At 38.0% G+C, this 11,423-nt stretch overlaps 1 protein-coding gene across 4 annotated transcripts in view; it reads right to left on the bottom strand.

The window, feature by feature from the left end:
* Nucleotides 1-11,423, bottom strand: part of ccdc146 (coiled-coil domain containing 146) — a 56,321-nt gene that overhangs the window by 23,693 nt on the left and 21,205 nt on the right. For all 4 annotated transcript variants that reach the window (XM_005725245.1, XM_005725246.1, XM_005725248.1 and 1 more), the window contains 12 exons: nt 10,073-10,130; nt 8,612-8,694; nt 8,364-8,457; nt 8,194-8,267; nt 7,212-7,439; nt 6,881-6,970; nt 5,574-5,670; nt 4,482-4,574; nt 3,429-3,596; nt 2,767-2,855; nt 1,281-1,445; nt 1,070-1,145 (listed from right to left, as the gene is read on the bottom strand). In XM_005725245.1, coding sequence (XP_005725302.1) covers nt 1,070-1,145; nt 1,281-1,445; nt 2,767-2,855; nt 3,429-3,596; nt 4,482-4,574; nt 5,574-5,670; nt 6,881-6,970; nt 7,212-7,439; nt 8,194-8,267; nt 8,364-8,457; nt 8,612-8,694; nt 10,073-10,130 — 1,315 coding nt within the window. The remainder of the gene's footprint in view (nt 1-1,069; nt 1,146-1,280; nt 1,446-2,766; nt 2,856-3,428; nt 3,597-4,481; nt 4,575-5,573; nt 5,671-6,880; nt 6,971-7,211; nt 7,440-8,193; nt 8,268-8,363; nt 8,458-8,611; nt 8,695-10,072; nt 10,131-11,423) is intronic.

Raw genomic sequence — 11,423 nt, 5'->3', positions numbered from 1 at the left:
TAACTACTGATTTTATCTATTTCTGATTTTATCTGTTTTGATTTTATATACTGTTTTGTTTGTTTGTTAATTAGTTAGTTAGTTAGATTGTTTTAATCGATTTTAAATCATGCTTTTTATTTGTTTTTGTTTCTAATGTCTCTGTAAAGCACTTTGAATCACCTTGTTGTTGAATTGTGCTATATAAATAAACTTGCCTTGCCTTGCCTAGCACTGAAAGAATCCTGAATCTAAATCTGTGGGAGAATTCTTCAACAGCAAAGATGGTACAAGTATAACATCCAGGAGAGGAACCTTCTAAAAATGTCATTTGGGTAATCAAAGTCAGGAATCTTTTCACGTTTTTCATAATTTGTGGGCAGGGATAGGTCAGTAGGTAGAGTGGTCGCCCCATGATCGGAAGGTTGGGGTTCGAATCCACTGAACGGCTACCCTGACCTACCCCTGAGCAAGGTACTGTCCGTAACCCTTCACAGAGTTTTTTTGATTCCTCAGAGGCAGCCGATGGAAGACAAAACACTGCTCCCTAGACCATTTAACACTTTATTTCACTTTCACAATACTTCTAGAAGGGAGATGCGTCCTGCAAGACATGTTACCGTGGATCTCAAAATGGTGACGGGCACCTGACAGTTTTATTACCAGGAACCTTTTCTAGTCTAAACAACAGCATTTCAGTAAGTTTCCACTACAAGTTTCCACTACTATCTACTGCTCTACAGGCAAACATGGGTGAGAGTCTACGACTGAAGGACACCTATTCTAATGCCTTTATTATTCAGGGCTGTGTCCACTTAACACTACACTATATGATTATATGGCAGTTTGATTAATATGAGATTAATATATGGCACAGTAATAAAGCACTTCAGGTAAGATCATTCTAACAACAGTGATAAACAAAAGAAACCCACACGTTTTACTATAAAATGCTACCAATGAGTTCACCCCTGTCTTATTTGTGTCTGTACACAACTTTGGATGTCTTGCAGCTCATTTAATGTTTGTTTAAACTGTCTAAATTGTGATACTGCCATACTGCAAAGGGTGTGTGTGTGTGTCTGTGAACCTTGGAAATGTCATTGCGTAGCTTGTCCCTTGTTTTCGAAGTATTAGAGATCTTCATACGAGCCTTTGAGAGTCCTCTGAAATAGACGTATATAAAGGGAAAAAGATAATAATTACACACAGAAACTCAATAAAACATAACTCGTTGCACACAGCTTGACATTTTAACTGCTATTATAGTATTTGGTTATGACCACATATCCTAAACACACCTGTCCTTGTTGATGGCAATGGTTCGCTGGATTTCCGATTCATTTTCCAGGACCTTAATCTGCTCCGTCAATTCTGTGATCGTCTGTGAGGCCATCTGTTTCAGCTTGACATACTTTTTCTTCTCTTCCATAACCATATCGGACAGCTTAGAGTACTGTAATATTCTGACGAGGTAACAAAACACAGATTAGTAATGAACACATTATTTATCTACAACACAAACTCCCAATCCAGAACAACTTCTTTACATGTTACACTAATGCTTTGTATTTATACTTCTTAGACTTTTAGGTCTATATGCGCTTGCTAAATAAACTATGGACAGAAATTTTGTCATCAACAGATGCTATATTCCTAACAGAGTAATCTTAATATCAGTGACTCATATTCATTACAAGTGATCAGTGGATCACAAAATTATGAAAGAACCAAAGTCTCACGGGGTTTAAAATGCATCTAAGACGTGTGTGCTGTGACGAACGACGGCTAAATGTGAGAACAGAGAGGAGATACACTGTCTGATTCCATGTCAAGTGCAACCACTTCAAACTGAACTCTGCTGCTTTGACCTTAATGAATGCATTGTTTAAAAATCTGCTTTTATACTGGGTGGTGCTTTATGCATTAGTCTGTGTCTGAACACTGAAGTATGACCAATTAGAAAGAAATGGTTTTCTACCAAGACAACATGCACAGATGTCTGAATTAATTGTGGCTGCAGATATTTTGCAGCTCAGAGGAGCCAAACATATAACATGGAATCAATTATCAGTCGTGAAAAATGGTTATATTAAAGGAATATTTCACTGAAAACCAAAATCTACATACTTGGTGTGAGTTTTGTGCTTTTGGAGATGGATATTTGCTTTAGTTAAATGGAAGTAAATGGCACTTAAAATGTCAAATTTATCCAAAACCCTTGTGGCTCGTGAATATGTGAGAGGACATGAACATTAACAGCGTCTTCCTCTGCTGAGTTGTAATGTTATCTAGCATTGTGATCCTTTTGGAGAAACACAAAGCTAGAAATAGGTAAGAACTCAAAGCATACAGAAAACTCGAATAGAGCTTGTTTTTCAGCTACTGAAGATAAAACAGAGAGAGGCCCAGGAAAACAGGCAGCAACTAAAGATGGCGGCAGTAAAGTCCTAGCATAGTAGCTCGAGGGAGGAAACCACATCTGGTGATGTCCATGAATTCTAGACTTCAGGCAGTCACTGCAAAAGTTCTGATATTTAAATTCATGCTACTTCATCCAATTACGGATGAAAAGATGGATGGATAGAGCAAAATGAGGTACACACATCAAGGATTTTGCATCGGGAAATAAAAATGTAATGAAATTTTATTTCAGAGAGAGAGCCAGACAGAGACAGTAACAACAGTTTATTTCTTTAATAAACTGTTGTTATACAGTTTATTTCTGAAATTAACAACATAATTAACAACACTATAACATCTTTAAAAAAAACAAAACAGGTGCACCTGCGCTGTAGCATAGTGTTGAGCTTGTTATGGTCCATGATGATCAGGTCTTTTTCTTTGAGCTCGTGCTGGATGCGCTCGTTCAGTTGCTGTTGGAAGATTTAACAAGGAACAGCATCATCATCTGCTGTGTGTATGCATGTGTGTGTGTTTGTGCCAGATATCAAACTTCCCTTGTGCCTTTAAAATAGCTTCCATTTTTAAACTGTAAGTAAATGAAGGATAAACAAAAATTCAAATGACTGATCTAACAGTCTTTGTTTTCTTTGCAATTTTTATTTTTAAGAATTTCTCATTTATTTTCGAGCTGGTATCTGTTGATCCAGGATTTTCTTATGTACTAATTAAGAAAGAGTCGATGAATCTTTTATTAATTTAAAAAAAAAAAAAAAACAAACGTAATAATTTATAAAATGTTTTTTCCTCAATCCCAATATCCCCAATATTATTAATGTAGAAGACAGATGCGCTCTTGCTCGCTGGTTTCTCGACTGTCATGCTAACATCCCAAAGTATCTAAAATACAAACCCACTGATTCTCACACAAGTCTAGCTGAACTGCTCTGTGTCTGCATAAATGATTATATTATGCACTAAAATGCACTAATGATGACATAAAATGTAAATAAATCTGTGTGCGTGTCTGTGGGTTTAAACTTCACCTCGACCCTGAGCAGTTCACGGTGCTTCTGGCCTCTCTCCTCTGCTTTGATTTGCGTTAAACATCTCAGGTTATGGACCTCCTCTCTGAGGCGGTTTGAGTCACTGAGCAGCTCCTGAATGACCCGATACTGCTGCTTTCTCTCGCTTTCCTCTTCAGCCGCCAATAGCTGTTTGGGAACAATTTAGGAGCCGTTCACAGTTTAAAAACACCTTAAAAACATTAAAAACCGAATGATATTATGGATCCCCGGGGCGATCGCTGGAATCAATTTTCTCTTATTGTGTGTCATGAACAAAATATGTAAACAGAAATCTCATTTTGTCCCTCATTTCTTGAAATTAAGATACAAAGACATGAAAAACGACTTAGTGAGAACTTTAATAGTAAAAGTGCAAGACCCAGAAAGTGGAAAAAGCCTGAGATGTTTATTAAAACTAACTAATATTATAGCATATTATAATTAATATTATCACTCCCAGAGTAAATATGAAAATTTCTTTGATTGTTCATACTGTAGCAACCATTTGTGAATAGCAGAAATTACTCGTGTAGTTTTTTTGTCTGTTTTTTCTGTATTTAAACACTATTTATTATTTATTGTTCTACTTTTTCCTTTTTCTAATATATCTCCAATTCTCCAAAAGTTGATTCTGTTCATCTGGACGTAGCGTTTTGTGGGAGAAACGTTTCAGTGGGCTGGTTTCAGTCATTATGCAAATGTGCTGTTTATAAGATTTGGGGAAACTTGCAGTCAGCTGAGACTGAAGAAGTCACTTGGATGAGTGACGAAACCTTTCTCCCACAAAACGCATTGAGAATGCATCAAGATATCTCCAATTTGCTTTTTCTTGCTCATACTTATTCTTGCTATAATGTGAATTTAACCAGTGTCAGATTAATAAAGTCTATGTGGTATTTAAAGCATATCTTTTGATAGGCTGGAGACGTATCCAGGGTATACGCAGCCTCTCGCCCTACTCCAGCTCAAACTGCGACCCTGAATTCAATGAGCAGAAGAAAACGGATCGATGGTTGGCCCTTACATGCCCACCTGCTTTTCAAAGCTGACTTTGAGAGCATCAACCTCTTTCTGAAGTTCCATCCTTTGCTGAAAGCTGGCTTCTGTTTTGGGGACAGCATCTAACTGAAAATTCAGAAAATGAGAGTTTTCTTTCAGTATAAATTGGCAAGTATCCTTTGAATTGGGTTCAAATGCAATGTTCTTCAGACCACAGTGTAAAGAAAAAAAAACACCATGAGGATTGAGTCCTAATCCTCCTACACCCAATATCTAATCCGGCCAGTGAATATTCAATCCCACAAAAAGGCTTACTAAAAATCAAACACAACAGTGTTAGATTATTTGATCTTATAACAGCGTCTCGTTTTTGCGGTTTGATCTCCGCAGCCGCATATTTTATAAAAGTTTGGAGGGAGAAGAAGACTACATCAGTAAGTTCAAGTACTTCAAAAAAGATAATGCAATACCATAATTAAGTTTCATCTGCATACATAAAGCAATAAATATTCATTATTAGCCCTCTTGCTGGGTAAAGTTTGAGCACAACAGTATGAAAATATTAAACCCATCAATCACATCGCGTTCGATTGAAATGTGATGAATTTCTGTGGTAAAACCACAGACTCCTAAAAAACGGTTCAGTTTCATTACGTGCGGCTGTTCGTGTGAGCTATTCTTGATTAGCAAACTGAGTGAATCATAATGTTCAGAAGCGTTGTTTCCTTGTTTCCTCAATGTGCAAATTCCCAGATGTGTCATATTGATTTCCTTTCATGCCATTATGTCCTTTTGAGATGTGCTGATGCATTTCCAATCAGCCGCTTGTTCCTCTTCCTTCCACTTTCTCGTTAAAAAATGCGCACATCAGAAAAATGACGGGAAGCTTGGTCTAATATAAATCAACAATTTATGTGACAATACAACACCTGTGTCAAAGCCTGGAAAATGTTCCAAATCTGTTGTTAACTCCAGTGAGAAGATGAAGAGAATCTATACAGTACTGTGAAGCTTTTAAGTCGCAATTACAGGTGTTACATGTACAAAGGAACCACAGCAATCACACTGGACACTTTAACTGCTTCACCATATGTCTTCATGTGAAAGCAACATTTCACAGATCACCTGAGCCTTTAACTTCTCGTAGATATTCTGCGTGTGTTCGAGCTGCTCCGTGGCTGCGGTCAATGCGTGCTCCATCCTGTTCAGGGCTTGCATCTGCCTGAGGATAAAAAACAGGCCCCTTTTAAATATTTCATTATCATGACACCGACTCTCCAACACTAAAATCTATTGTTTCACATTTAGCTAATTATAAAGCGCTGCATATGGTTTGCTGTCAAATATGATGGTTTTGAACTGTGTTTGAAATGCAGCTAAAGACTTACCTCTTGTTAAACAGCTGTTAGACTTTAAAACATTTGCACACTGATGCTGAAAAACTGTAAAACTACACCTGCCACTGTTCAAAATGATGTGTTTTTTATACTTAAAGGATCTTTACAGTGTATCATTAAATGATTTATAGCATGACTAGGTTTCCCTAGTCATGACTAACTGACAAACCATCTCAAGCCGCTTTATATTGTAAGTCAAAGACCCTTTAATAATACAGAGAAAAGCCCCAACAATCAGATGACACCCTATGAGCAAGCACTTGGTAACAGTGGGAAGGAAACACTCCCTTTCAACAGGAAGAAACCTCTGGCAGAACCAGGTTCAGAGAGGGGCTGCCACTTGCCACAAATGCTTGTGGATTAGGGGAGGAAGACAGAACAAAAAACATGCTCTGGAGGACAGCCAGAGGTTAATAATAACCTCATGATTAAATGCAGAGAGGTGTATAAACACATAGTTAGTGACAAAAGGTGAGTGAAGAAGAAACACCTCCAGAAGAAGCCTCCAGCAGCCCAGGCCTATATAAGCTTTACCAAAAGGAAAGTTTCAAGCACAATCTTAAGTAGAGAGGGTGTCTGTCCCCTGAATCCACACTAGGAGCTGGTTAATTAAAAGAGCAGGTTCTCTAATATTGTTGGATCTTTGCCTTAAAATATAAAGCACCTCCAGGTGACTGTTGTTGGGATTTTGCACTATATAAATTAAATTGAATACCTTACTTTTAAATACCTTAAGTAAGCCGGTAACCTAAGAGCTAAGTGCTCTATTGGGGTGATACAGAACTATGAGGTCTTTAAGATAAGATGGGGCCTGATTATTCAAGACCTTGTATGTTAGAACATATATGAAATAGACACCAGCAGTGGCAGAGAAGACTGATTTAAACTACTAAAATAACACGTGAAGACGCTAACGCAAATGCTAAATGCAAACCTAACCTTTCTGTGTTCAGAAAAGGGTCACCGTCAAGGTTCTCAGTATGTAAGGACTAATTTCCATGTGGAAAAGATTACTGGTGAGATATCACTCTGTACCTGTTTTTCTCCTTGAGCTGCAGAGACCGTCTCTCATACAGATGCTTTCTGTCACACATGATGTTCTGCAGTTTCATTTCCAAGATGCCTCTGGTAATGGGAAAACACAGTGACACGCATGACAAATATCCTATCTGAACATACATTATCTATCTCATGAAGAAACGCAGCCGGGGGGGGCACAAGCCAGTGTGCTCCTAGTCCTACGATTGGTGAAATGTGTCAATTAAAGGGATATGAGTTGTTAGCACTGCCTGAAAAGCACTATGTTCGATTCCCTAAGAATAGTCAAAGTCGCTCAGACTAAATGAAAGAAAAAAAAAAAAAGTACCTGTTGCCCATAAATTCATTCAGCTCCTCCTTCTTGATATCCTGCTCTTTCAGCAGCTGCCTCTGAATCCTCTGACTGGCCTCCACTTGGACCCTCAGACCCTCCAGCTCTTGCATCACGTCCTCCTTCTTCATCCTGAGGGAATGGTTTCGCTCATCCACCGCTTTTACTTGCTGCTCAATTTCTGAAATCTCCATATTTAGTGTTTTCATCTTCTTCATTGCAGCTCTGGTATTCGTGTTTCAGGAATTGGAAGAAATGTAAAAAATAAAGAACGAACGCAAGTATGAGAACAGGATAAAAGTGTGCTCTAGTGCATATCTTATGAAATAACAGCATGCGCATGCATCTTTTACATACACCCCACAGTACCCCTCAGCTTTGTGAATTTGAAATTACAAGTCAGCGCTCAAACAGCTTATACAGACAGTTCCACCGCAATACTCGCAAGCCAAATATTAATTTAAAAGAAACATAAAAGGAACTGCAGTGACGCAGCAAGTGAATCATCCCGCAGCTGCACTTGAATTACAATAAAAAGACTGATGCCTGAAAATTTTTGAGAATTTGAGTAGTACAACAAAAAGTACCCCTCATTTCAGTTCTTTATTTGGTAGTACTGTAGATCAAAAGCCAGAGAATCTGCAGAAATGTAAACTGAAAAATGGTTTTCAGTAGGAAAAAAAAGGACTGATATCCAAACAGACATTTACACTGAGCATAAACAATTAAAAAGAGAAAATCTTTCCACTATGAATCTTAATGGTTCATCCAGATACTTTTATTTTGTTTGTGTACGAATTCCAGATGAAGGGGTGGAGGCAGGTTAGAGCAGTGGCTTTTCGAAAGTTGCTCCAGCTGTCTTTTCTTTTCTGTGTCTCTGAAGCACCCTAGCAGTCTCATTGACATTCCTGGAATTTCTAACTATATTCTCCTTGCTCTTCCCCAGCAAAGATTAGGAGGAGTTTACTAATATACTTACTCCTTCGTCGAGCGTTTCCTTTCAGCCTCCTTTAAAATCTGGTCAGGTATTCTGATGAGCTCGGCCTTCTCAGCCTTGTAATACATATGGAGATGTTCACATGTAAGAAGGCAGATTTGCTATTTTATTGATGGCACCCTATAAGCTATTCCCCCCTCATTCGCACAGACCTCTTTGAGCTCTATGAGAGCCTTCTTATCTTCCAGCTCATTCTGTTCTGTCAATATCTGCTTTTCGTGGGTTTCTATATCTTCCATCAGACTTCTGTGAGGTATAAACACAAGTACATTAACCTCTGGAACAATTTTCATTAAAGGCGTGATAATAAAGTGATAATATCTGCAGTTAGACACAAAACACAAACTCACACAGAACACAGATAGTGGTTAATGCATGTTAAAACTTCATCATATAATACCTGATTTCTCGCTGTCTTTGTGCCACCTCTCTCCTCAGATCCTCATATTGATCCTGCATGACCTCTGTCTTGTCCTCCTGCTCCTAGAGGACCCATAGAGCGTGTAAACCACAGACTGATAATACAGAATTATCAGGTACATTATAACGAATTGAAGCTCACACTTCGTACTTTTCAAACTGGTGGATGGGTGAAAGGATAAAAATGATTATTATACACAGTGAGCGTTTTTAAGTATTTCAAGTTAATGACCCAGACTGACAAAATCAAGAAGCCAGAGTTTTTCCAGATTTTTTAAATCTAAACTTTTCAGAACAAACCAATTGAAATTCAACATTTTTTAAAAGTGCTAGATTACTCTGACTTTACTTTACTTTATTTTAAATCTAATATACTGGTTCAACATCCGACTCAATCTAGTGTATATAAAAATAACAATACAGTAGGTTTCAGATTTTTTCAAGTGTATGTGGCATATACTGTAAATAGTGAAGCAAGTTGAGACGTGCCTTAAATTTGGATTCTTTAAATTGCTAAATTCTTCTAGTTGGTTCCAATGAGGTAGAGCAGGTCATCTGTAAATTGGAAGGTTGGCGGTTCAATCCCTGGCTCCAGGGAGCCAGGCAAGCCAGATACCCTTGGGCAAGATAGTAACCCCAAGTTGCTCTCTAATGCATCCATCAGAGTGTGAGTGTTAGACAGAAAGCACTTAAGAAAACAAATTACCTGAACAGCAAGCACGCCACCGGCAGTGGAACTGATTACTTCTTTGGCCCTGATGATCTTTGAGTTTAGAGTTTTATTATATTTTTTAATAACTTGTTTGGTTGGTTAAATACTACCCATGAGCCTCTTTGACTCATTAAAAACACTTTTTGAGTTCAGGCTAATTTGTAATGATCTGGTGCTGCACTCCGCAATTAAAACGGTAGCATATAAACACATGCAAATGTTATTAGCACTGCCGCTGAATTTATTCAGGAAATTTTGCAAAGCTCAGACTCTTTTGACATTAGCAGCACCAGCAATAAAATGTAGAAAGTTTGATGAAATTTATAAATGTAGTGCTCCTTGAGAGTAACCCTCGGGGTTGTTTGGCAACATCTGATAAAATGTTCTTCACCAAAAGTGTTGCTTGTTATTGTTTATCATTAAAATAAAATCCAAGGGTTGGAAATGCTACGTTATGGTGAAATTATTAATAAGAATTTGGCCTGTTAGGTCGATTTGTTATCAAGGATTAAATCTCATTCCACTTGTTGCCCTCCTTTTTGCTACACTGGAATAAAAATGATTTAGCTTCATACTGCTTGAAATGACAGTTCCCGCTCTTCATATGGAGGGATTATGCCTGCATAGAGGCTTAAAGTAAAACTCATATTTATCCTCTTTCAAGACCATTGTTGGAATAGTAATCCACACCTCTGAAACTAGAACTGGATGGTGCAATAATGAACTTACAGCAGGTTTCATCTGAATTTCATTCTCTTTCTCCAGATACTGCTTCTCTTCCCAGAGACTGCAGGCCGGTGAGGGGAGGTGAAAAGTGTAGATCACACGAGAATACAGGAGAATGTGGAGAAGAAAACAAAATTATCGGGAATTTCAAGAGGAATAAATAATCGTTTTCAGTTCTCAATTCAACAAAAAGAGGAACACACTGACACAAACCTGCATTTATATTGTTAAAACTTGACTAATGTGCAGTTTTCAAAAAAGCAAATGAAGCAGAATCAACATATTATTAAAGAGCATGCCAAATAAGTTGCATTAGTATATTAATATAAAACACTTTATTCTATACTGGCAAATACACCAACAGTGCTAAACACTTCATCCTATAGAAACAGATAAATTGTGTCCAGCAAAGTTTGACTGTGTATATAAAATATTTCTTTGCATTTTTCATCTCCCTGCGGCAGATGTTTTTTTTGAGCAGTTGATTAAAGTTTTGTATGAAATAATTTCAAGTCAGCTCTGTCATAATGAAAAACCTTACAAAAGCACATACTGTACAGCTCACAAAGTAAATTATATTAATCTTCCTGACAAGCTGATATATTGGATATTAAGTTATACACAAAAACAACTATAGAGAAAAATGCAGGAAGGCTGCAAAATGTGACCGAAAAAATGTGCTGAATTCCTGCGTATCTGTTTGGCTACAGATGAAGGACGCAGTGATTTAAAAAGGCATATTTGCATGGTGAGCATCTGCTTGTCATATGCAGACTGATAGCCATGTGGACAAGTGAGGGGAAAGGGGAATAAGCAGGAGAAAAGGCAAGAATGGGGGGAGAGAATATCTTAGTCTGGAGGCGATGAAAAGAAGGGTGGCAGGAGAAACCGAGATGGTGGGAGTGCAACAGAGTTCACCAGCAAACGCTGTCACAAACAATATGCACAGTCAGAATGTAATAATACCTATGACTGCATCCTGGGAGAATGCTCTGCAATTGGTTTTCATTTAATATTTCAATTACTGTCCGGACTACAACTTTCTGCCTGGGTGTCAGCACTAAAAATCACTGTATCCTACAGATCGTATCTTTGCCGCGGAGTGGTGAGTTTATGTGCAGTGAGTGGTTGCCAGGGCGATCTGGAGTCACTGCAGTGCAGGAAAAATAAGTGTTGGGATTGAGTAAATGAGATCTTTTAGCAAAATCACAACAAGCTTTTCATCTTCTTCTGACCTCTGACTGCATTTTATTTGAGTTCTTTCTAAATACAATTTCCAGTATTTGTGAGGGGTTCAGTGCCAAAAGCCGACCTGGGAGGCTACTATAAATCTGACTACCAGTTATAAACAGTC

Source organism: Pundamilia nyererei, unplaced genomic scaffold (genome assembly GCF_000239375.1).
Source record: "Pundamilia nyererei isolate P.nyererei 1_Seehausen unplaced genomic scaffold, PunNye1.0 scaffold00014, whole genome shotgun sequence".
Classification (NCBI taxonomy): domain Eukaryota; kingdom Metazoa; phylum Chordata; class Actinopteri; order Cichliformes; family Cichlidae; genus Pundamilia; species Pundamilia nyererei.
Note: the sequence above shows the minus strand (reverse complement) of the source record. Positions and strands in the feature narration are given on the sequence as shown.